We start from the raw sequence: 25,632 nt of genomic DNA on the forward strand, positions 1-25,632 counted from the left end.
GTTGCCAAATATCAGCGAATATTTGTTTCATTTTTATTACTTTTACAAAATATCTTCAATACGTGTAAATTAATATTTATCTACTGTATAAAACTTTGTAAATCCAACGCCATAAAAACATCCTGATTTACGTACAAGATCGTTAAAACTTAAAAATCTGACAGCGTCGAGTATGGCTAGTATGTGATTTACGATGCCAAACTTGTCAACAAATCTTGTGAATCCGAAAGATGAATTGAATATTCATCTGAATTAAAAGTAGGGATTTTGCCCTCGAAGAACGGTACTTTCCACAGACTGACCTCAGCATATTAGGACTTTGCTGGACACGAAGGCTTCATTTGAGCAGTTTAACCTTTTTTGGTATTTGTAATCGTCACTCAGAGGGAGTAAATAAACAATTAACCGTTAAAGAACAACGGGTTTGCAGAGATTTGAACCACTGACTTTTAGCTTTTGAAGCACATGCTTCACCAAGTAGCTAACTGCGAAATTTCATAAATGTTATTCTATTACATCATCGGTCGGGACGGATTTGACGGATATTCGAGAAACACTTTTTCTGGATTCACTACAATCATTTAAATGTTTTAAGACATACACTCAATATTTCAAAATATTTTTATTACTACCAGCTTAGATGTATAATTGCTACATATTTTCCCACACTACAACCGTGTTTGGCTCAGTAGAATCAGATCACCGTAACGTGCATTCAACAGTAACATGAAATGGTAACAAACTGTTTACCCAGGAGCTTGGTGATAAGACATTTAACAGCGTGCGTTAAAAAAACATAACACTTAAAAAAAAAAAGAAATTTCAAATTCTATTGACCATAACTATACTTTAAAAATTCTATTTTATTATTAATGACAATTAGTTCATCCATCGTATGGTCATCTAGAGTTAATTTAGATTCCTCCGAATCAGTGCCTTCTAGATCGATACATGTTTTAATGACATTTTTTATTGTTACATGCAAACTGTTAACAGTATCCCGATCAAGGATCTGTCTTTTCTCCATTTCGCTGAATACACTGATAATGCCGTGTACCATTGCGTCAACATTATCCTTCAATCCATCTATAAACTTGATGACGTTTTTATTAGGAACTCTTCCGTTGAATTCTTTGCCAATAGCTCGTTGCACTATCGCAATGGTTTTACTGATGCCCATGGATTTCGCTTTGTGTGTCTCCAACGCTAATTCCGTATTCCCATTTACCAAACACTCAACAATCAATTTGATACTAACAATTGAATGTGCGAGTCGTTCTTCTTGAAATTTTTCCAAAATCTCTTGCATTTTTTTTTCTATTTCGTGATAACTTTTCTTTAACTTATCGATCTCCTCTTGAAATTTCTGATCAAATTTTTTTTTTTCATTTTCCATTAATGAATTCAATCGACGAACTTCGCCTTCGTAAGCTGCTTTTAATTCCTCGTAGCGTTGATCTGTAACCTCTTCTGACGCGTTCAAGCAGCGAAAAGCATGTTTCACACCATTAATATTTCTAATAATGGATTCAATTATCTGATTGCAATATTCAGGCGAACCAGGCAAACTAAAAACTGAAAGTTTATCTTCCTTCACTTCACACGTCAAGTTGCTCCTTACCTCTCCACTACCGAGACTTTCTAGCAAATTATTGATGTTGTTTAACTCATTTTCAGTTAGAGAACAACTATTGGGTGCTTCGAAAGGAAAATCTGAACCCTGTGCAATGTGCTTTATTGCTTCGCTGACGGAAAGCAGTTGCCCACTGGATGCATCCCTCTTCCGAAGTCTCGCCGCCTTGTCACCGCTTGAAGTACCAGTTGCGACCGCGGAAACCAAACCTTTGATTTGGTCGACAAATCGATCGAAATCGGCATCAACTTCTATCATAATCGCGTCAGTTAATTTTCCAGGGCCATCTGCCGTGAATAATATTGCAATTAAAACACACATTCTGAAATGTTGGAGACCTTTTTAACAAAAGGAACTAACCTGTTAATGGACTTGTAGAAATCAATAATGGTCTAGTAACGAAGAGAGCAATAGTTACTAACCAAAATTTGGCCAAGCGATGACGGTTGGAAAACGACCAGAAAACTTTCAGGTTGCTGGCAGTATTTGAGACCATGTAAGCCATTATTGAAATTAAGAAAACTTCGTACTTTTTTAAAATGTCGTTTGCAGCGAAAGCTCTGGAAGGAACAGTTCAATTCGAAGGCAAAATGAGTTCTACTGATACGACGCAGACTTATACTCACCAAATAAATAATAAACGAACCATATTTTTCATCTGCCGCAAGCGAATTTGACATGTGATATCTCTTCGAAATGCTGGACTCTCAAGGGTCAAAGGGGCCAAGCTTCCTCCTTGCCAATGATATGAGTATTTCCAACATCTGCGTCTCAATTCGTCGGTTGGCGAAAGTACAAGGATTTTAATATTTCGCTTCATTTCGTCAAGTTGATAACTCTGTGCTACACGCATCATTTATACGCTCTTCGAATTAACCTGAATAACAAAAGGAAAAGGTAAGCTAATATAGTAATTTGTTTTTAATAATCGAACTGAAAACAATTTTTATCTTTTAAACTTAAATCAAGATGATAGGCTAGATATGACTCTTGAATTTCAATCGATTTCGGAAGCTGGGCAGTTGCTGCTCGGCAGTCCATTCAGTGGTCACATCGACGATGTTTTTGTTCTCGATTCGAAATATGACGATCCATCGAGTGAAAGGATCTACATCAGACACGGTGCCAATCTGGTTGCATTTAACGTGTCTTATATTAATAATTTCAGTCATTTGAATCGACTTTGGAATCATCGTTTGTTTAACGATGCCCAACAGATGTCCTACCCATTGCGAGCCTATCCATGGCTTGTTACTAATACTATGCTTGATGACGGCAGTGATGGGATCGTCCTTCGTAACGAGGACGGAATAGGTTTCTACCGTTTCGATCCAAAGAATACCAATAAATCCGCCGCAAAGCTTCAGGGCATGTCACGTGACACCAGCTTCCGTGATCTTTATGGATGGGGAGAAGTCCATCAGTCTGTTGTCCTCATTGGCCGATTCTATCACAACACGCGGCTGGTCGGAGTCATGAGCCGGAAGAACGACAAGTCCGGCCCGGTTGTTGAATTTTACGCAGCTTCCAAGGACCGACTTCAATCTCGCCAGCCGCATCCGCTTTTTCCTTTGCGAAAAAGCGCAACAGCTTCGGCTGCGGTCTCCAAAATATTTAAAGCAACCGATTTTTATGTGGCGGACATCCAACGGAACGGACAGGACAGCATCATCGCACGTAAAGAAACTCAATTAGAGCTGTATCAGTTCGACGATAGGTACGAACTTCGACAGGTGGCCAAAGTGTCACTGGTGGACAGTTCCGCCGGATTAAATGAACGATTTTTCTTCGTTAACTTGACCGGACGACCTTTCCAAGACGTAGCCCACTTTACTGCACATGGATTGTTTGTCTACCAACAAAACACTCCGAATGTAACTGGCATTTCCATGAGGGACTACAGTCTCATTCACTACAACGCTGCATTTTCTGAGACGAATGGATGGATGCAAGAATACGATCAATCCATCCGCTTAGTTGATGTGAACGGTGACGGGCAAGATGACTTGCTCTTCACTGGCCCAAAAGGACTGACAGTACTTGAATTCGATGCAGAAGAATTCTTCTGGAAAACTCTGTTGGATCCTTCGTCGTTCAATGATGCCACACAACGCTACGCTATTATTGGCGGTGCTACTAAAGCCGTAAAGGTCAAAGGTGGATACAAGGAGTCATTTCTACTGACACTGGATGAGGAAAGAAAACTTTATTTGAGCCGACTTTCCGTTAAGTATGCAACCAAGTTACCTGTTAAATTGGCGGCATCTTTCCTTTTTATTTTTAAAATTTTTGATGTAGAAATTGTAAGATCACAATTAATTCTTTTTTTTATTTTCTTAGAGACGAAATAAAACGAAAAATTTCTCCCATTCCTGCTCCCGCGGTTGTTCCAGTCACTCCCCGTCATTCAACTGTAGAAATTCCACTGCAGGTGAGACGTGCCATTCCAGTATCTGAAAGACCGATACTCAGATGGACAGAACAGCACGCTGAGCCGATTTCCTTAACGGATACAGTTGATCCGATAACCGGTGCCATCCATTTTGAGTTGCCTATATTCAAACCGACCAGATTTTACGATCCGGATCTGCCTCATTCAATTTCACTTTCATATGACAGCCAAAGTGCAATGTTTTCTAATCTTGCTGGGTTAGGCTGGACACTTCATCTGCCGGATAATTACATCTTTGTCGATCACAACAATAGCATCTTCATCGAAGACTGGACATTTTCCTTAGCAGTAGACGGCGTTCTCTTTCAACTCACAACAGCTTCGACTGCAGGCCCTGTTCTATTCTTCCGGCAACCTGCACTCAAGTGGGATGTTGAATTCCATCAAGAAAAACAGCGCTGGTTAATTCGCACAGAAACGGAAACGCTCACCTACGGATCCGAAAACACCGTAGAAGCCATTCGCTGGAACCTCCACTGGCCTCATTGGCGAGGATTGGGCAACGATGTCAAATCGCTTAAAAGAGTTCCAATCGCCTGGTATTTGATCCAACGGCAGGTGAAAGCTACAGGAAAACTAATTATTTATCGCTACGACATTGATACCATCGAAGAAAAGAATAGCCTTCATAAATATCGCTGGACATCCGCCATCCGGTTGAAAAAGATCGAGTCGTCGACAACCATCACATTCGATTACGCCGTCAAACTCCAAGACGAATATCAATCATTAAATCTTCAAACAAATCAGAGTAGTCTATTACTCTTTCCGGTACCTTTAAGAGAGTCACATTACCTGACGGGCTGCCAAATAACGACAGAACACTACAAGCAAACGCTGGAATTCATTTACGAAACAGACAAGAAAAGTCGGCGGTTGTTGAAAGCCATCAAGCAGCCAATAACGGCTGACGTCCGCGAATCCATCTTCCGTTTCAAATACCAGGACGAAACATCGGAAGCCGTTGAGATGTTGCTGAATGAAATCCAAATGCCAAAGGGATTAAACGTACACTTTCAACACAGAAAAATTGATAGTATCGTTCTGCCGGATTCTCCCTCGTCTGTATCGCATCCTGTTGATGAACAACCGGCCATTGCTTACAGTCAGGACTACGCGGTTATGGCTTTCCGACAGCGACAATTAGCCGACAAGATTCAGCTGAAAATTCTCGACACCCATAATTTGGCAACGCTGGCAGAGCTAACAGCTTTGCCAGCAAACGTGGAAGGCCGAGTCCTGTCCTACGACGTTCTCGCTTACACAAATTTCTGTGTTCTCCTTCTAAAATCAAAGGAAAAGCAGAAAATGTGTTTATTTCATCGAACCATTCGTGATGAGACACCAAAATGGAACAAGGATTCTACTTGCTTTTGGTTCGGCCACGATGCGGTAATGCAATCCAATGAAGCCGGAGTCGTTTTACTTGAGGACAAATCAGACAATATCAGAATAATAGAATTAAACAAAGATCTTTCCAAATGGAACGAGCACCGATTAAAATTACCATCCAACAACGTCCTTCGGCTTGAAATGTTCAAGCAAATGGTGGTCGGCTACGACGATCGGCAGCTTTTCATCTGCCACCGGCAAAGGTCTACTGGGAAATGGCAAATCCGCAATATCGAGCAATTGGACGGCCTATTTAAGGGAGGATCGTCCATTGTTAAAAAGTTCCGTTTGCCATCGGACGCTGAGAAAACATTAATCAAAACTCTTCGCGAAGATGTTCTGCAGATATCCAGCAACACGATCGCCATTACTTCGTTGCACCTCAACAATGATCAGCAACTCTTTTTGAAAATGCGTCTTTATCTGGTGGATGCTCATTTTAACGTGGCGCGTCGACGAGAATTCACGTTGCACGGTGAACGCATTTTGGAGGTGAGGCAGCGTGTAGAACAAGAAGGAACAAAATTCCAACTAGCCTATCAGTTGCTGAAAGAGGGTTTCTTCCGCTTGAGAATCGTTAACGTGTCCGGTCAAGGGGTTGAAGAAATGCATTCAAAGATGGAACAAGAACAGAATAGAAATTTCAATACACTGGATGCTGAATGGAAGAAAAATGTCACTCTTTGGAAGGATAGAGATTTCAAGACTTACGACAAGGCAATGCTAGACCAGTTTGGCGAATGGAAACGGACAGCGAGCGGCGAGACATCCAACAAGGCGGACGAACAGACGAAAGGTAAACAGCCAACGTGTGATGACGTGTCGTATAGGCCATGCAACCGCTATTGCCACGAGATGGTAGCCCTGTCTAAAAATGAAAGGGCGACGTTGGATGACGCAACACGGATTAAAAAAATTGGGACGCATGTTACGCCGAAAACTGGAAAAAGCAATGGGAGAAAAACGTGACGGTTACAGGTGAACAGTCGATCTATAAACCAATGCGGCAACTAAAAAACAAGATCCTAGAGCTGAAAATCGAGTGGAAGAATAAAGGAATAGATATTAATAGTGGTCACAAAGAATCGCAAGACATGTTAGCCAATCTCAATGCTAATGAGGAATTTCTAAAATTATTCGACAACTGGTTTTTAATCAACTGGCCATTCTATCGAGTACAGATGACTCAGCAAGGGCTTCACACCGGAAACGGCACATTGATTCAAATGATGGGTGACGACTGGCAACTGCAAGATCCCGACATCAAAATGAATGCCAAAGAAAGCAAGCCATTATCCGTCAGTCTTGGTCATTCATTCGTCTTGGAAGAAATGCAAGTCGATGATCAACAAGCACAACATTGGACGCTGTATGCCCAAGATACCGTTGTGCCTAATCGCAAGATCGGGCCCCAACTTCATCAGTTACAACCCAGCCCACCTGATAGGATTGTTAATCGCTACCCAGTGTACTTGGCTTACCAAACAGCAAACAACGTCACAATACTTATTTCCTTTGCTGATAACGGCAAGGTGCTGGGAAACGTCCACACTTTCCCCAACGAACAGCTGATGACACACAGCAGCTTGTACGACAGAGTGACGACATTGGCGAGTAAAGATGGATCACACCCGGAAAAAATGCAGTTGTTGACGCGATCCTTGCGTTCCATCGACAACAGCTTTGCCCAGAAAACGAATGCCGTTAAACGAATGAAAACGAGCAACATCGACGCCAGTTTACACCGTTATACCGGTTACGAGTGGAACAACAATGTCGAAGGTAACGTGACTCTTACCATCATCCCTGGAAACGATAGAAAATTGGCCGGATGGATAAGACAAATGTGGACGTACGACGGCAAACCTTCCGGTGGATGGACTCGAACCGCATCAGAAATGTTTGACGCTCGCGGCCACTCGGTACCAAAAACACACGAAACTGAGGAGAATAATGACAACCCACGCACGAGCAACAGCATCTTGTGGGATACCAACAGGCAAAGAATCATTAGCGATTTCTCACCTTTCAATTTAGGTGATCAGATGGTTTCGTATTACGGATTTGAACGGTACGAAGTCAACAACTCGAGTTCGCCCATCCGCTGGCGATTTGCTGAATCCGACGTCGTAGAGGGAGGGTTCTCTCTGACCGGTAACCGCCACTTGCAACTAAAAGCCGATAACAAACAATCAATATTAGAAGGTACTTTTAATCCGACTGAACAGAACATTGATTACGTGGCTTCTTGCTGGATCCGACCACTTGATGGTATTCGCTCCTTGGCCAGCACGATTGAAACTAATCAATCAACAATTATTTCAAGGCCATTGTCAATGCTAATGGAACCGAAATGGTAGGCTTGTTGGCCCGGGTTTTGCGCAAATCAGGTGACTGGATCTACTTGGAAGTGCTGATCAACTTTGACAAGATTAAGCAACTTTACGACGAGCATTTGGAGACGCTAAAAGAAGGCGCGAAACAGAGTCCGACAATACCTCAATTTTCCATCACGCTGAAAGCTGAAGCCCAGCTGCAAGACGGGCGGACAGCTGTTCTGGATGTGGACCACATTCGATTCACCCCAATGTCACACAACTTCAAGGCGATCGTCTACGATGCGGACAACGGACAACCTGTCTCAACAATAAGCTCCATTGGTTCCATTAGCCGAACTGTTTATTACCACGGCCGGGAGATGGCCGTGATCGATGACGTCACTGCAATCGACGGACGGCACAAATTAGAGCAAGTTGCAACTTCCAGTGTCACCGGCCATTTGTTGCCAACACCGAGAGGGCTGCCTTCCCACATTGCCAAACAGCCACCATGTCGCATTGTTTTCCATCCGGATAACGGCGGATTGTATGAAACTTTCGACGCTTTCGCATGGCGCAATCGCTGGACTATTCCAGCATCCGAATCACGAAACGCAGCATGGACCGTCGCTCCCGGCCGGTTGTTGCACAACCATCAGCAATCTCATCAACTCGTCAGTGCGGATCCTTCGGCCCTGTTTGGAACAGAATCATCTTCAGCAGCCATTCGCTGCTATTATTCGTTGGTGTCTTCCAACGCATCCGTAACTTGGAAATTGCCTGCGGGACACGTCCAATTGTCGCGAAAATCGAGCGAAACGTTTAGCACATTGACTCTCACTACAAGGCATAAACAAAATTTGTACGCTGCTACCAACATACCCAACAATGGCGAATTGATTGTGTTGATGGAAGGCAGGCGATTGTTCATTTGGATCGACAGCGTCCTGCTCATGGACGACGTCATTTCAGTCAAAAGCGCATTAACGTCGTTGATTTTCGAGGCTAGAGGCAACAGTTTCATCGAAGATTGCATCTTCATGGGAAATCCACGAACAGAAATGGAATATCTAAACGAATGGGGAGAAAGGATGCAGACAATCAAGTTGGAATCAGATACATCCGTTCTGGTTTCTCATACCCTTTACGACGCGTTGGGTCGGCCAGCAATCACCACCAAAGTGACGAGAATCACGTCGGATGATCAACATCCATTGCTGACGTACCACAAAGATTTCATCCGTGGGCCGATCGATCCATCCGATCCGCTCTCAGTTTGGCAGACCCATCGACTCCGTGGCGAAGTGGATCGTTTGAATGCCCCAGACAGAGGAGTTGCTTACTTTCGCGTAGAATACGACGTCAATCCGCTGAACGAGAAGATCATCGAAGGACTACCCGGCCCGGAATTCACCGTCAACGGTCCATTCGCTAAGAAATCGCGGACGTGGTACAGCGCCAAAGACAACGAAATCGACGTCGTAGAAAACCATTTCCCAACGCGTAGAGGATTCCGACACAAGGTCGAAGAATTGGCAAACGGGACAAGAAAAGTGGCCGTCCTGGATGAAAACGACAACAGAGTGGCATTATACATTTACGTTCCAGGCTATGATCACTTGTTGAGTACTTACGAATACGATTCCAAGAAACGGCTCATCAAAATCCTTCCGCCCCTTTACCACTTCCAGGCCGAAACGTTAATGAAAGCCAGTCCGTTGTTGCCGGCAACACGGCCGAACACGGACGAGATCCGTTGGCAGAAAAAATTCGGTACTTTCATGAGCTACGACGACCAAACTGATCGACTCACTAGCAAAACGACTCCTGATGCTGGAACGTTCCATTATTATTACAATAGTGCCGGACAAGTTCGTCTGGAAGTCCATTCGGAGGAAACGGACACGATCGACAGCGTCGTTTTTTACGAGTACGACGTCGACGATGGAACTGTTACTCGCACCGGATATCTGGAACAGATGCCCATGTCACGAGAAAAATTTCAAAAATCATTAGCAGAAGGATCACTGACGAATGCCAAATCTTACCAGTTCATTGACAGAACAGAGGTGGAACAACGCCATTATGATCCGTCGCTGTCCAGGGGTGAACGCAACGCTACATTCGTGACGCAAAACTCCAATTACAACGTCGTGGAAGAAATGCGATGGGACGGCCAAGATCATCTGGTGGAATTGAAACAAATCATGCCCGACAGGATGTCCGACTTGCAAATTCGCAAAACATACGATTCACACGCTAACCGATTGCAATCGATCGAGTATCCAACTGAAAATGGCGAGCCTCTACGACTGCAATATCATTACAATAAACTTGGACAGCTGACTGAATTGACGTTAGAGGGCCAAAAAGACGTTGTCGTTCGCTTCGGCTATCACGGGAGTGGTCAGTTGGCCAGCGAGTCTTTTCAGCCAGGAAGCCGTAGCGAATTCAACCGGACATTTCATTACAATTCACCCGGCTATCTGGATCGCATTTCCGATCCTTACTTGACGGAAGTAATATCTTACACGGAAGACGGATACGGGCAAAGCGGTTACGGCGACGGCATTGTCATGAAAACGATGTTTAATGCGACATGGTCACCTAACGCTGATTGGAGGTGGTTTCAGGTTGCAGATGGCTCGAAATTTGCGTTGGAATCGAACACATCCGCCAAGCTTTGCTTCAACGCCCTTAAACGTAACGGGTACATGACCAAGACTGGCCGGCCACTCAAAGATTACTACTACCCTTTCAGCGCCGACGGCCAGGGTAAGAACTGGATGCCTTTAGTGTGCGGAGGACGAAACGGCCAACAGATAGCCAAAGTCTTGGCCCAAAAGCGAATGCCCCGAATTTATGGACACCGTTACGCTTACGGCCATCACCAGGAACTCGTTAAAGCAAAATATTTCACGGACGAAACGGAAAGTATGGCCATACCGTTCCAGCCGGATTCTCTGGCAACGCAAACTGCTCTGAATAAACAACAGTCGAGGGACATTTGGAAGAAACTGGATGACGCTGGATTCATCCTCACTGACCAACGCAATTCCGACTGGTTGGCGGCAATTGCCAATCCTGCAAACTCTTTGCTGCGTAATGCCGATTTGGATAACGGTCTTCGAGCCGTTGCAACTGCTCAGGATGACGTGGCACTCTACAAAGATCACATCGAGAAATTCATCCTGTACAACATTGGTCAACGTAAACATAAATTAATTGATTACGAACAGTTTCAGAAAATGTTCTTTCAATGGAAAGGTATCGAAGATGGATTACCATACCCTAATGAGGAGCGTTTCAAGCGCGTGGTTGCCAAAGTCCATCATTTGCTCAGCAAAACAAAAGACAACTCGGATTGGTTGAATCCAAAATTGACGGACATTTTTCGTCCATCTCACTATTCTCCATTTCTATCCGATTTCATCCGCATCGTGGGTCAACGTTTCGCCAATGGTTTGGGCCAGCACCCGTTCGACGTGGCTTCGTACGAAATCGATGCCAATGGAAACCACCGTAAATTTTACACAGGTTTTCAACGATACGAGTTTTCTTACGACGACAAACGGATCAATCAAATTCGCTCCGTCAAAGCGGACAATCCCGGTCAACTGAAAAACGAGAAAGCAAAGGAAATGATTCACGACAGTCAGGGCAACGTGATTCAAGCACTTCACAAGGGCATCCAGCGAATAGAATATAATGTGGCATCCAAGCGCACGACAGCCATCCATCTGACGGATGGCCGAACAGTGCGCTTCGCCTATGACGGACATGGAGAAAGGACATTGAAGCAAGTATTGGCAAAAGACGGTCAAGTGATGATGGAAGTGCAGTACTTACGCGACGAAGACGGACGAGTTTTGTACGATCGGCGCATAACGCGTACACCAATGATGGCGTCGGTTCCAGAACTTGAAAATGCCGCATCCATGGCAGTGACCACGTCGTACATTTATGGTCCTCGCGGACTCGTCGGTTTCTTCCGCAACGGCATCTTCCACAGCGTATGGTCCGACCACACCGGTTCAGTTCGACTTGTCCTAAGAGATGGCCATGTTGTCTCCGCTTACGATTATCTTCCTTACGGACAACTGATGCGCGTCTACGGAAACGATCCAGCTGCTGCAATATCCTATCGCTACACTGGCCAAGAATGGGACGAAGAGACAGGTCTTTACAATTACCACGCACGATTCTACGACCCGGACATTGGCCGTTTCTATCAACCGGATCCACGCTCACAATATTTTAGCCCGTACAAGTATGTGGGTAACTCGCCAATATCGCTAGTCGATCCCGACGGAGAAATTGGCCTCCTTCTGGCATGCCTCATCGGATTCGGCGCGATAGGCGGAATGTATATAGGCGGGGCGACCGCCAATGACAACTGGAACCTGGCCAAATGGGAGTACAACACCCACGAGACTTGGTTGGGCATCATAGGTGGTGGAGTAGCTGGTGCCTTCACGCCCCTTACGGTGGGACCCACTATTGCAGCCATAGGACTTCCGGCTACCATTGCAGCTGCTAGCACAACGGCTTATATCTCGGCAGCTGCGTCTAATAACCAATGGAATCCATTAGAGTGGAACTTTACCAGTCCGGGTACCTACAACGGGCTTTTCATGGGAGCCAGTTCTGCTTTAGGCATCGTTTCAGGAGTCGGCATGGCTCATCAGTTCGCCAGCAAGTTTGCAACGTTACCCAAGTTGTCCATCCTGACTGCAACATACGGCACCGCTGCAGGTCTGGCTTACGGCCATGGCGTATTGGCCAATGAAGGCAAAATGAATCCCTTCAAGTGGAACTTTACTAATCCGGGCACTTGGAACGCAATGATCGACGGTATAGACGTTGGAATTGGCTTACCCACCGATTTGACTCAAATGAGCCGCGGCATTTTTAAACTGGCTAAAAACAGTCCGAAACAATTAGCTGCCATTCTACCCAATTTAAATCATTTAAAACTGAAGCAACTAACACCTTTGTTGGCAAAGGTAGCCAAAGGTCCTTTAGGCAAAGGCGCTGAAGGGGCAGTGATCGCATATGTCATGACCAGTCTGGTGAACAACAATTTCAATCCCAGCGGATGGGACGGCTCATCGTTGTCCACTTACGAAGCATTCCTCAACAGCCTTTCTATGGGAGTGAGCATTCGCAACATGTTCAAATCGGGAAAAAAACGCGCTGGCAACCATCTGGAAACAAAAAGCAACCAAAGAATTAAACCTGCAGTAGAAAAAACACATTTAGCCACTAAAAAGGCATTTGACGGCGTTAGCCTAGGCAACATTCAGAAATGGATCAATACTCATCTTGATGCTAAGCCATTAGCTAAATTGCTGCATGTTAGCGTCAAATTGGATTTCCAATTTTCGGCTAAACCTTCGGCTGGTACAACAAGGCCGATAGAAATGCAATCGATTTCAAATCGATTAGCAGCAATCGAGGCACCTCCAATCCGAAATAGAAAAAGGCAAAACGAAATTGATACCGACAGGGAAATCGGGTCAATGGGTTGTGGGCCGAGACGAAGCGGCACCCTATCAACGTCATGCAGTATACGCCTACCTGATACTGAAAAGCAGGGGCAATTAGACAAAGATCCCGTTGGCTTCCTCAAAAAAACGGCAATCAGCACGCAGTCGATTGAGAAAGCGACATTTTCAAGCGAACATATTTCGCCCGTGAATGGAAAAGAGTTCAAGTTCCAGCTGGTGGAAAACTTGAATGGCCAAGGGTACCACTTGAGTGCAAGATCGCCGTCTTCAAACGATGCGACGGCCGTTCAAGGCTATTGGTTGTCGACGGGGGAAAAAATCCACATCAACCCTCTGGGTGACACACGATTCATTTTCACACCAGAATTACAGGACTACTCCATCTACGTCAAATACGATTACGACAACAAAGGAATAGACGGACAACACGAGCCCCAAATGACAGTCTACCATCACAAAAGGAAATTTCCAAACGTCATTTATGTAAAAGAAGGACATTTCGTTGCGAAAAATGGAGAGCCGATCCATGAACTGATAGGCGCACAACAGTTGTATGACGTTAATGGAAATGTTTTAAAACCTAAAAAGGGTGAAATCACACCGAAAGAAAATATTTACCGTAAGGATGACGGCGGCAATCTTAAATTAGTTATGGAGGATATAGTCAAAGAAAACCGCGAACTTTCAAAGATAGAGGACGATCTGGCGGCAGAATACGACGTCGCAATACGTTACGAGGATTACCTGGGATTGCCAAGCGATTACGATTCAGTCATGTTGGGAAAAAATTTGGGCAGTATGGCCTCCACACCGCTTCTATACAGAGATGCTAAAGACAACCAGTGGTACTTTGCCTCGCAAAAGGTATGGTACCGAAAATCGAACAGCGAGCCACACAATTTCGAAGATTTCAAAGTCTATCCAGATTCATTCGCCGAAAATTACGCCGACTTTCGTAAACAAGCAGGTGATAATTTTAAGGTTAGTGACTTCGTTTACCAAATGAGAAGCAACGCGAAAACAAACGGAGTTGTCATCAAGGAGCTAAACTCCATACCGCGATCTCAATCTGAAGCCGATCTACTTGCGCAGATGACGTTTCCAACCCGAAAAGATTTCAAAGATCACATGCAATCTCCTAAGGCAGACGTCGATCGTAACGGAAAACCAGTACCGGAAGGGCAGAATAAGACTGAGCCGCAAGTGGATGTCCGCGACATAAATATCGGCGGTAGAGGACGCTCCCGTCGCTCACCCTTGATGGAAAACAGAAATACAAGTTACCCATTCAAATGTCAACGGGGACTAGATAACGCTTACGAAACCCTATCATCTTTTGTTCCGGCGAAATATGGAACATCCAGCGGATCCCGTCTTAGCAGTTGGATCAACTTATTGTCACCTCTAACTGGACGCCAAATCATCAAATCCATCGTTTCCATCATTTCCATCGATTCCATAATGGAATTCACTGCAGTTCCGGAAACACCCAATCTGGCTGGAGAATTAGACTATCAACACGCGATTAATTTACCATCGAAATTGGATTCTGATAAAATCGATTATCGTGATGTAACAATTGGCAATTGCTTTACCTTTTCTGAGGATGCATCAGTCGTTTGTTACGGTTACACCGGGAAAACGCTGTTGTTTGCCCAGCCAGCCGATAGTCCTCTCCCGGTGGAACACACTGAAGACACGTTCGGTCAATGCCGACCAATTGAATGGTATGGCAAACCATCTGTGACGTGTCGCGGTGAAAAAACCACCTTCATCCACACTCCATATGAAAAGACTTCGGCAGCTGTCAACCTTTTGAACGCTGTTGATGGTTGGCTACTTTTGTCTTACGTAGTTCCAGGATGTTATCGGGAGGCCAACAAGCTTATTTCCCACGTCAAAAATGTTTGGATTGGATCAGCAAAGGTCAGCATTCCTATCGACAATGAATGTAAGGAATTGTGGCAGAAACAGATGCAACAAGTGGAACAACTACTAACCAAATGTGATTATCATCACGTGAAATGGGCGCTGCCCTTGGTTGAAGAAACTCGCCTTCAAATCCAAACACTGACGAATACAAGTAAAGCCAAGACGATGGACGATGTGAGAGCAGCAAGGACTATGACTGAGAGGCTGACGGCACTCATCGAGGACATCGGTGAGGTGATTGAATGTGCAGAGGACGATGACGTGTTTTACGACTGTGTTGAAGAGTGTCCAGGTGCTGAAGAGCCTATGTTTAACGAAAGTAATAACAGCGCGGAATCAATTTCGGCTAGATTACATCACCTTACTCAACGTTTAAAAATTTCAGCTTAAAAGCCATATGTGGCAAAATATAGTTCATGGCTAGGAGGGAGGGTTAGACAGCTTAAAAACATTATACACGGTGAACTAAAGAAACATGTAACACGTAGCAACACTTTTAGCAGATTCACTGGTACTTTTTATCCTAGTGCACCCAAAGTAGTAGTTAGTGGCGCAATAACAAACTTTTTAATGAAACCTTACCTAACCACCACGTATCTAACCACGAGCGCTGCCGCTGCTTGAAGAAACTCGCCATCAAATCCAAACACTAACGAATACAAGTAAAGCCAAGACGAGCAGCAAGGACTCTTACTGAAAGGCTGACAGCACTCATTGAGGACATTAATGAGGTGGTTGAACTTGGAGATGAAGACGAAGTGATTTACGATTGTGTTGAAGAGTGTCCAACTGCTGAAGAGCCCATGTTCAACGAAACCAAAAAACGGCGCTGAATTAATTTCGGCTAAATTACACCACCTCGTGCAAGATCTAAAAATTTCGGCTTAAAACCCAATGTGACAAATACAGTCCATAGCTGGGAATTAGAGTTAGACAGCTTAAAACATATACGGTGAACTAAAGAAACGTGTTACACGTAGCAACAATTTTAGCACGATTCACTGGTACTTTATCTCGCTACACCCAAAAAGTAGTTAATGGCACAATAAAAAACTTTCAAATGGAAATTACAATTTCTTCCCCAATTCACTTCATCTTCTTAAATTTTAGTCACTGGAAAACACAAAATTATCCTTTAGTGGCAGCACACAAGTCCCCGTCCTCCGGGTGGCGGAAACCCCCATGAGTAAGGAGCATACCGCTCCCTTATCCCTTGAAGGTTAACTTACCAAACATAATTGGCTGCTTTTCCCGTTAGTACGGAGCCGACCGCTCCCCGTCACGTCATTTGCGGGTTCTAGGTGAGAACGGGTTGTTTGCTTTCAATTCGGCATCTTCCTTTTAAACCATACAAATTCCAAACATTATGGTAATTGCTACACGTCATCCTACCCCAATCGTAAGCATGGTGTTGATACATATGGACGAATACATACGATACGAGAATGTAGGACGAAAAGGGAAAAAAGAATACCTTGACCATGGCGATGGGTTATTAACATCACGGGATATTGGACAAATTTCGCTGCCAAAGGTGCCAAAGCATATGGCCGCCACTTGAGTATTCATTATGTACGTACGTATATATTACTTCATGTCAGCTTCTTCATTCAAGTGTTGAAGACATCTTAATCTTGTAGTCTATAGCCAGTGATGATGATCCTTCACAGAAAGAATAGCCTGAAACACAAACACCAATATTTAGATAAAGAATTCAATAACACTGAATAACAATTTTTTACTTCATGGAAATCTTTTATAAATTCGTCAACTCATTGTTCCTAGATCAGTAATGCCTATGTCAGCAGCCAAACACCACAGGAAAATAAAACTGCTCAAATTAAAAAAGACAATATGCAACACATCAGAAGACCTTCAGTAAATATGCAACAAAAGTTAATCATTTTCTTTAATTTCCTTTTTCATTTACTTACAAAAAACAAGTTTCATGAATAATGAATGATTATGGAAATACTTCCAGGTTGGAGCTAAAATTTTAAAACTGAAATCTCAACAGAAACTTCTAATTTTAATATTTTGCTCAGAAGGTTGAAAGTGATTAAACAAACCTGGAAGAAATTACATTGACTATTCTTATATGAAAAACCATTTTACGTTGAGGAAGTTTTAGGCGGGAAGATGTTCATAGAAAAGGAAATAGCTTGCCGCCCCACATATGTAGAAAGTTTACAAAGTAACGAACTTTGCTTTAAAATTTATAAATAAGATTTCAATTGAAAAGAAAAGATGAAACCCTCGATATCAAAAATTACCAAATGGTTCTTCTGATTCCAAAAATGTGAGAGCCAAACGTCGCTCTTGCCGAAACAGAACTACATGACCAGAACACTTGTCAGCAATTTGTGACTGGTGGTTCTAGTCAGAGATTCAACGTTCTCAGCAACAAATCCTGCCGAATGTCACCATTTTGAACTATTCTTAAGGAATGAGGTAATGTTGCCAGACGTGAGTGAATATTTGTTTCATTTTTTTTCACATTTACAAAATATCATCAATATATTAATATTTATCTAGTGTATTGAAATTTTTTTAACCCAATGCCATAAAAACATTTTGCTTTACATACGAGATTGTTAAAACTTAAAAATCTGTCAGCGTCGAATACGGCTAGCATGTGATGTACGGTGCCAAACTTGGACAGCCTTGTGCATGGTGAACAAGGAGTACACAAGGGTCTAGTACACGATGCCATGTGTGCGTCGAAGAATAGTTCTGCCAGAAGCTATATTTGTAGGCAAGCTCTGGGGTTCTGCTTCTTAATGTAATAAGTGAAAGTTGTATGTTGCTTTTGTTCGAACATTTCTAAAAAGGAGCATCAATTAACAGTCAGTATTTTCCTTTAGGTATGGTCATTTCAGCTCTACCTTTCTCTGGAAATCACTAGTCTCCATTAACTTCATTAACGAAATCATATTCGCGCCATCGATGCGAGCTCCCTCGTTAAAAGGTAGGACGAAAAGACCACATTTCACAATCTTATAATAATGAGGTCTTCATGAATTTGTCCCAATAACTTTGTATGTCAAAGCTTCTCGAATTTCAGCCTGATAGGGATAGTGATGTAACACAATAGTAATTTGGTTTTATTTATGTAACAAATCAATTGAGATGCTTACATGTTGTTGAACCTTTAACTCCATGGCCTCCAATCGGTTATCTCTGTTTTCCAGTTGCAATATTTTATTCCCCAAAAGTGTGATAATTTCAGTCTGAACAAAATAATAAATAAGACGTTTTTGTTTTTTGTATTCAAGGTGAAATGGAAAGAACAGACTTTCTTACATGATTGCCAGTTGATTGTTGCTGCTGTTTGTCTGAGGAAAATCCATTGGTTGAAGATACTTAAAAAGCACACAATAACAAAACGAACGTGGGATACAAATAACCAGCTATTGCAATGCCTACGACGTATACTGATTTTATCTCGACGACTGCATCACCGATTTATGACACAACTCGAACGTGTCAAACATTTACTGGTAAATTGTTCACTTGTAGATAAGAAGATGGAAGAAAGTGGATCCTTACGTGTTTGTTGTACGTGTGTGCCTTATTAACATAATTCCATTTGTATTGGGCAGACAACTTGACGGGTTCAAAAGTCATCAGCGCTTGGATATTAGTCAACCCACTTGGGTAAATATTTCAGTACAGGATTAATCATGTACGTCGGAATGGACCTGTCAATACAGGTGAAGTAGCTCTTACGTAATCTCTAATTTGCGATCGACGTTTAAAATCGTACTTTACTTCACTTGCTATAAGGAAAATTTATCACATTTTGTTTGTTAACAACTTAGCAGGTCGAATTACGAGTAAGTAACGGGCTTCAGGCTGTTATCAACTCTTACCACATTCTGGTCCACATCTCGGCTTTGACATTGAAAGGATTTGTTGAGTGCCATTGAGAGTTGCATGCTGATTATGCAGTCCTTTGTGTGAGGTAAGACAAAACTTTACTTAAGCTGTTGCATAAATTTCATGACCAGTTTACCAATTAGCGTATTGTATGTTTAGTTGGCAGCGAATAGAATAAAAAATGGTAACACGTGATCCACCTCCGATTTCCAAGAATCGTCCGAACAATTTGACCGTGATTCCTACGCATCCCTTGTGCTTCAAACGACCATTTATTTCCAGATTCTTGGCCAGCAATCTGAAGCCATCAAGGAGGAAGCCGAGCTAAGGTAGTATGTTAATTGTTTATTTTTGTGTGTATTGAAGCAATGCAGGATGCTGAGGCGTTTAGGCAGCAGTTTCATACATGTAATTGGTGATGAGTTATGTATCAATGGCTATTGGAGTCATTCCTGTATGTACGAAATCGTTACAATTCATGTACACTCGATCCATCCATTTATCAATTAAAAACTTGATCGAAATCGTGGCGAGTGTATGCGGTTAAAGCGCACGCACGCAGATATTCCTCGACAATAGCGACGGTGGTATCCCACGTCATTACTTTCGTACTCCCGTTTAAGTAAACAATTTAAGGCAGTTGGGGTAGATTACTCTAGATCCAACCGTTACTTCAGGATTCGCACGATGGCTTCGTTGTACATGGTAACCGTTTCCATATAAAAACCTCCATAATATTAATAAAATTGATCAATTGCAGTGTGCCAAGATGCACCCAAACAACTCGTTGAAGCCGATATGATAAATTAATCATTATCGATCTTATTAATGTTCTCCATTTCATTCATTTCGCCATTTAGTTCAAAGCGGTTTCGATTGAAATAGCAGTCAGTAATTAAACATCTAGCGGCAGGATTTTCTCTTGTTAATTCTGTTGTAGAAGAATGTTTGGCATCACGTAACGATTCACGCATGTCCGCTTGTGATGGCTCTAAAATCTCCATTTCACTTGCACCGACGAATTCCATATTGCCCTGCTGTGCATAATCGCGTATTTTCTGACTAATTTAAATCAAGCGAAAATAAATGAAAATATCGCTGTAATTTAAATAGAAGAAATGCTGATTGATGTAATATTTAAATTGAAGTGTGGTCATGACTCATCTTCTCATTGAAAATTGCAGGAGGTAAACTGGCCACAGGAAAATTTGTGCATTTCGATCGCGTTGTTCGTCCGTCCTGAACCCAAGTATATGGTATGTCTAAAATTTAGTCATATTATTTGAGTAAACTGCAGCAAAAAGCAACAAGATTAAATATCTTTTTTTAAAAAACGTTTGATAGTCATTTAGTTTTACTTGACGCGTACAATGATTGACTTCTCAAATTTTCAGTTTTCTTTATTTTGCTCGAAGCAAAATTACAAAAAACATCTGAAATCGGCAAACCGTCTGGAATTTTGCCGTCAAAACAAACAAACAAAAACGAAAGGCATGCTTTTTTTGTTTATATATTGTAAAAATTAAATGCCATCTAGCGATAGTAATATATTATTTTATTTTTGGCGACCGGGGGGGTGCCTCTTTTTTCTGGAGGATACTGTATCTCCCTGTTCGAAACAGTTTGGACGGGTTGGATATCAAAAGCACCGATTTCTGTTTGTCTTTCGAAAGGCAGACGACGACTGATACTCGCCAGAATGAGTTCATCTCCAAACTCAAATTCTGATAACCTTAAGTCATTAGCTGACGCATGGGGAGAAATTGTGAGCAACGCTTTGCTTCTAGAAATATAAAGGGTCTGGGGGGGGGGGGGGGGGGGTATGTAATTTTCTTGTTGCTCATTTCAAGTTCTTCGCGCTATATCCTATAGTTAAGATCAGATAAATAGATTCTTAAGTTACCATGCAACTGACCTCTTTTTTTTTTTTTTTTAATAAATGTCATTTCAAAACACCATCTAGGCATTCAAACCAGCTTACAGTTTGCTCGGTATTTCATTTTAAACGGCTGTGCGAAGACGAAAGGATGGGACGTAATTTTTCCGGCATAATTCGATCGTTTCTTCTAATTTTGGCGCTGTCTACGTACTGTCTTACGGCTGCTCCACCTGATCTGCAAGCAAGAGTTGAAGAACTTGAGAAAAACTATGTGAAACCAGGTGCATATCTTATCTTGATGGAACATTTGGCAGACAAAATTGTTGATTTGGAGACAAAAGTCGGTCGACTGGAAGCTAAAATTGAAAAACAGGATTCACTTTTGGCTGTTCTGAAGAAAGGACATAAACCTTTGAAAGATAACATCGACATCAATCAACATCGTCGTCAGAACGCAACTCTTCGTACTTGCCATGAAATCCACGTCGCAAATCCGTCGTACCCCTCCGGTATGTACTGGATCGATCCAGACGGTCAAGGCATCGGTGATCCACCAATCCACGTCCATTGCGATATGGACGGAAAAGAGGCGTCTAGATATGGCAAAACATCCATTTTGCACGACAGCGAATCGAAAATGGACATTGGAAATTGCACAGAACCTGGATGTTACTCGAGGCCAATCAAATATTATGCGAGTGATAGACAAATCCAAGCGTTGATTCAATTGTCCCATGGCTGCTCACAAACCATTTTGGTATTTCGATTAAAGCCCTGATTTTGAACGATTGTTTGCCTTAAAACTGGCGTTTGGTGGTGCAGTACTATTGCAGGAAATCGCCATTAAACCACAAGGGGACAGCCTACGCTTGGTGGTTCGACAAAGACGGCAAAAGACAAGAATTTACCAATTGGTTGACGGCGTGCGACAAACTCTCTGAAGATGCAGAAGGCGGTGCGAGTGATCTATTTATTTGATTTTAAAGAAAAACTCAACGACAATTGAAATTGATGTCAAAATCCAGGTTACGTCACAGACAAGCTGCCGTTCACTCGCTTCCATTTTAGCAACCCGTTTAAGGGCTCCGGTCAACACGAAGTGTCTCGGTTAGAATGTCTGGGAAAGGCGAAGACGGAGGCAATGCCGAGATCGTGTAAAGATTTGTGGCGAATAGGACACACTCTCAACGGAATCTACTTAGTCAGAGGAGATAAACGAGTGGAAACTGTTTTCTGCCAATTCGATAAACGACCGAATGAACAAGGTAGGTGATATGTAGTCACATCTTTGATTAGATTAACTGTCATTTTGGTAGATCTGCAAAAGGAGTTATGTCAAAATCAAATTCTTGAAATAATTCTGTTTTCCAAATTACAGGGGAAAAAATGGAAAAAAAAGTAAAAGATTTTAAATTATATTATGAAAATTTCAGATTTCCAGAAGAGGATTGGATATCAAGACATAAAAACAAAGCCAATATACTTCTACGTACAGAAAGACAAACATTTTTCGGCAAGAGACGTTCCACTTCCGTTTGAGCGTAGCGTAATCAACATTGGAGGGGCCATGGATTTGGCAAGCGGCGTATTCACAGCACCCGTCAACGGAATCTACTTCTTTTCGTTTGCTGGACTCGCGCAATTTCCGGAGGGTCCAAATCCAGTGCAAAGGGAACTAGGCGCTAATCTTTATAAAAATGGTGAAAGAGTAGCAGTCAGTCAGGTTAACAAAGGCCACGTCGTATATCCGGATAATCTAAGTCCAGTCACCCTTCAAAGTACTATGTCTTTGCAAGCCGGAGACAAAGTATGGATCCAGTTTTATATTGGGAAAACTGGGGGGTTTCTACACAACATCAGGCATGCTTTGCACCCGGGTGGACACACGCATTTTAATGGGTTGCTTTTAGAAGAAGAAGTCTAAGCAAAACGCAAACATTTTCCATCACACTCCAGTTTGGCAGCAAATACTACGACCACAAACAGAAGGCATCAACGGTCATAAAACGACCTTCAATCCCATTATCAATGTAGTTTCAGATTTCTGTAGAGACATTAGAAGATTATTGTCGATATCTTAGTGATCAACATAATAAAAAAGCTTAACAAAAATTTGCTCAGACAGAGTCAAGTCTTTAATGAAAAATTATAACAAAACACCCAGAACTGAGTTTCAAGAGGTGAAGGCAAATTCGAAGACTAGATACCAAGTCCTTGGTAATTCAAACAAGTTCCAGTAATAGGCAAGTGTCGGTAGCGTATTAGAAGCTCTTTTTGTGAAGAAATACGGAATCTACGTGGCTGCTGATTTTAAACGCCAGTCGTCGCAATGGATGGAGGTCAGTTGGAACTGAGCTGTTTGAATTTATGATTTATTTTCCATTTGCCATTCTTGCTTTTTTTTTTTTGTTTATTTAGGTAGGTCGTTCCAAGTTCAAATTCTTCTATGCGAAGTTGAGGTAAACTGATATGTAAGAACAGTGAAATGAAATAAGATCGACAGCATTTGGCATCGCAGTAAACACGTTGCATTTGCAGGTAGGAAGCAACCGAGGTAATTTCTGCCTATGGGTTATGCCGTTAACAGGGGGCAGCAGTTTACCATTGTATTGTTTTCTTAATGCTCTAGTGCTTTCTTTGCAGGATTTGGATGGTCTCTGGTGCCCTGGTAAGTGGATTCCGCACTTTAGGCAATGCTCCTTTTGTTGTGGTGAATTTTTCCGAGTGGTGGTACATCTTTCTGGTACTGCATTTCTTTTTATTACCATACATGTCACTGACTAGTAACTTAGGGCCCGTCCAGGGCCGGGGTATAGGTGGCGCTAGCGTAATTAATGCTATTATTAGGAAAATCGACCACGCCTATTTTTCAACTGTCTAATTTTAATTCTTATTACAAATTAGGAGTTCCCCTTTCTTGCCCGCCGACCCACTCCCTGTTTCTGCCCGTCCATCACCTGACTTTTCTGCCTGCCAAAAACCCAGCTGAAGTTACCCGTCGACCCCCTCTCTGCCCGTTAAGCCACTCTTTGCCCGTCAAACCACTCTTTGCCCGTTTGCCCTCTCTCGGCCCGTCAACCCACACTCTGCCCGTCAACTCACATTGTGCCCGCAAAAATGCCTGCTAGGGGACTTCTTCCTTTTTTTTTTGCATTTGCCCACCTTTTCCTCACAGTCTCGGCCCGTCAAAACCCCTGCTATTGTTGTCCGACCACTCAGTTTTTGCCTCTGCCCGCTAAGAAGCCTGCTGTTATTGCCCGTCGACCCTCTCATTGCCCGTAGGCCCCCTAACTGCCGGTCGACCCACTCGCTGCCGGTCGACCCACTCGCTGCCGGTCGACCCACTCGCTGCCCGTCGACCCACTCGCTGCCCGTCGGGCCCCTCTTTGCCCGTCGACCCTCCTGCTGCCCGTCGGCCCATTCGCTGCCCGTTGGCCCATTCGCTGCCCGTCGACCCACTCATCTGCACGTCGGCCCACCCGCTTCCCGTCGACCCACTCGCTGCCCGTCAAACCACTCGCTGCCCGTCGATCCCCTCTCTGCCCGTCACCCCACTTGCTGCCCGTCACCCCACTTGCTGCCCGCCAAAACGACTGCTATAGTGGCCCATTGACTTTTTCATTTGCTTTTGCCCGTCTTTCCCTCGCAGTCCCAGCCCAGGAAACGCCCGCTGTAGTTGCCGTCCAACCACTTTTTCCCTCTGCCCGTCTTTTGTTGAATAGTCTATGCCCGTCAACCCCTTTGCCCACCAAAAAAAACTGCTGTAGTTGCCCGTCGACTTACCTACTGTAGCGCCCACTCGTTTTAAGCCAAGCCCGTAGACTAAAAAATTGCATTTATCCGACCTATTGTACAGTCTCTGCCCGTCAACCCACTTTACGCGCCAAGAACTCGCCGTTGTTGCCCAACGACCCTCCTCTCTGCCCGCCAAAACGCCTGCCGTAGTGGGCTAGTGGCCAATAAAAATAATAAATAAAACTAATAAAATAAAATAAAATTAATTAAAAATTGATTAGAATAATCATAATAAAATGCCCTGCCCGTCAGCTTACGTGCCGTTGCCCATCGGCTTTAAGCTAACCCCGTAAACTGGAAAATTGTCTAATTCCGCAATTCCACCCGCAGTTTAGTTTTCCACAACCCCATCCCACCAAGCAGACGGCGGGTTTGGCGCCAGCCAATCACAACAAATGCACAGCGTGACAGGCTCCACCTCCAATTTCCTTGTTGTTTTATAGAGTATAGACTAGTAACTTTGGGCCCGTCCAGGGCCGGGGTATAGGTGGCGCTAGCGTATCCTTACGCTTTTATCAGAACATTGATCCACGTCTTTTTTTCGCCCGTCTACTCTGAATTGGTTTTACAAATTAAGAATTCCCCTTTCTTGCCCGTTGACTCACTCACTGTTACTGACCGCCCATCCTCTCACATTTTGGCACAATTTACATTTTGTTGTTTCCCTTTCTCTAGTTTTAACGTTTTGTATTCTTTGTAGGTGCTGGGTTTGGCGGTCGCGTTTGTGGTAAAGCATTCGCATAACGACGTGTTGTTGTTGAGGCCACCTTGGTAATTTTTTTACCCTTGCTTCGGTTGAAATAGATTTTTGTTAAGTATTAACTGCAAAAAAAATATGATGA

The 25,632-nt window shown here is 43.2% G+C and overlaps 3 protein-coding genes and 2 long non-coding RNA genes across 6 annotated transcripts; 2 read left to right on the forward strand and 3 right to left on the reverse strand.

Moving 5' to 3' along the window:
- Nucleotides 1–607: 607 nt before the first annotated feature.
- Nucleotides 608–2,219, reverse strand: LOC130699605 (uncharacterized). The gene is made up of 2 exons (XM_057521853.1): nucleotides 1,994–2,219; nucleotides 608–1,920 (listed from the first exon to the last, which is right to left on the reverse strand). The coding sequence occupies exons 1-2, from the start codon at nucleotides 2,136–2,138 to the stop codon at nucleotides 830–832; spliced, it is 1,236 nt and encodes a 411-aa protein (XP_057377836.1). The 5' UTR covers nucleotides 2,139–2,219; the 3' UTR covers nucleotides 608–829.
- Nucleotides 2,220–2,468: 249 nt separating this feature from the next.
- Nucleotides 2,469–16,304, forward strand: LOC130699607 (uncharacterized). Its single transcript, XM_057521855.1, is given in 5 exon segments — nucleotides 2,469–2,530; nucleotides 2,603–3,863; nucleotides 3,974–6,111; nucleotides 6,561–7,781; nucleotides 7,784–16,304. Coding segments are annotated over 4 exon segments (12,450 nt in total). The 5' UTR covers nucleotides 2,469–2,530; nucleotides 2,603–2,616; the 3' UTR covers nucleotides 15,628–16,304.
- LOC132087779 (uncharacterized) lies at nucleotides 5,386–6,408 on the reverse strand. The gene is made up of 3 exons (XR_009420575.1): nucleotides 6,189–6,408; nucleotides 5,593–6,043; nucleotides 5,386–5,510 (listed from the first exon to the last, which is right to left on the reverse strand). It is a non-coding gene; the product is annotated as an uncharacterized LOC132087779 (long non-coding RNA).
- A 164-nt stretch (nucleotides 16,305–16,468) lies between the features above and the next one.
- LOC130699613 (uncharacterized) lies at nucleotides 16,469–17,642 on the reverse strand. Its single transcript, XR_009003482.1, has 4 exons — nucleotides 17,511–17,642; nucleotides 16,980–17,068; nucleotides 16,712–16,917; nucleotides 16,469–16,575 (listed from the first exon to the last, which is right to left on the reverse strand). It is a non-coding gene; the product is annotated as an uncharacterized LOC130699613 (long non-coding RNA).
- A 459-nt stretch (nucleotides 17,643–18,101) lies between these two features.
- Nucleotides 18,102–23,075, forward strand: LOC130699602 (uncharacterized). 2 transcript variants are annotated; one of them, XM_057521848.2, is made up of 10 exons: nucleotides 18,102–18,205; nucleotides 18,513–18,737; nucleotides 18,840–18,950; nucleotides 19,059–19,201; nucleotides 19,276–19,445; nucleotides 20,301–20,372; nucleotides 21,080–21,752; nucleotides 21,818–21,950; nucleotides 22,021–22,260; nucleotides 22,429–23,075. In XM_057521848.2, exons 7-10 carry the CDS (start codon nucleotides 21,144–21,146, stop codon nucleotides 22,917–22,919), a joined length of 1,473 nt encoding a protein of 490 aa, XP_057377831.1. In that variant the 5' UTR covers nucleotides 18,102–18,205; nucleotides 18,513–18,737; nucleotides 18,840–18,950; nucleotides 19,059–19,201; nucleotides 19,276–19,445; nucleotides 20,301–20,372; nucleotides 21,080–21,143; the 3' UTR covers nucleotides 22,920–23,075. The 2 variants fall into 2 exon arrangements, with proteins under 2 accessions (XP_057377831.1, XP_057377832.1); XM_057521849.2 differs by having other exon boundaries at nucleotides 19,062–19,201.
- Nucleotides 23,076–25,632: the final 2,557 nt, after the last annotated feature.

The sequence above is a fragment of the Daphnia carinata genome, chromosome 2 (genome assembly GCF_022539665.2).
Source record: "Daphnia carinata strain CSIRO-1 chromosome 2, CSIRO_AGI_Dcar_HiC_V3, whole genome shotgun sequence".
Lineage (NCBI taxonomy): Eukaryota > Metazoa > Arthropoda > Branchiopoda > Diplostraca > Daphniidae > Daphnia > Daphnia carinata.

Excerpts from the sequence above, each read along its gene's own strand:
- LOC130699605 (XM_057521853.1), bottom strand. The coding sequence starts at position 2,138 with ATGGCTTACATGGTCTCAAATACTGCCAGCAACCTGAAAGTTTTCTGG. Across the intron at positions 1,921-1,993 it reads TTCTACAAGTCCATTAACAG|ATGGCCCTGGAAAATTAACT; the intron begins GTTAGTTCCTTT and ends TATTCACGGCAG.
- LOC130699602 (XM_057521848.2), top strand. The coding sequence starts at position 21,144 with ATGGGACGTAATTTTTCCGGCATAATTCGATCGTTTCTTCTAATTTTG. Across the intron at positions 21,753-21,817 it reads GCTGCTCACAAACCATTTTG|TACTATTGCAGGAAATCGCC; the intron begins GTATTTCGATTA and ends TTGGTGGTGCAG. Across the intron at positions 22,261-22,428 it reads TAAACGACCGAATGAACAAG|ATTTCCAGAAGAGGATTGGA; the intron begins GTAGGTGATATG and ends TGAAAATTTCAG.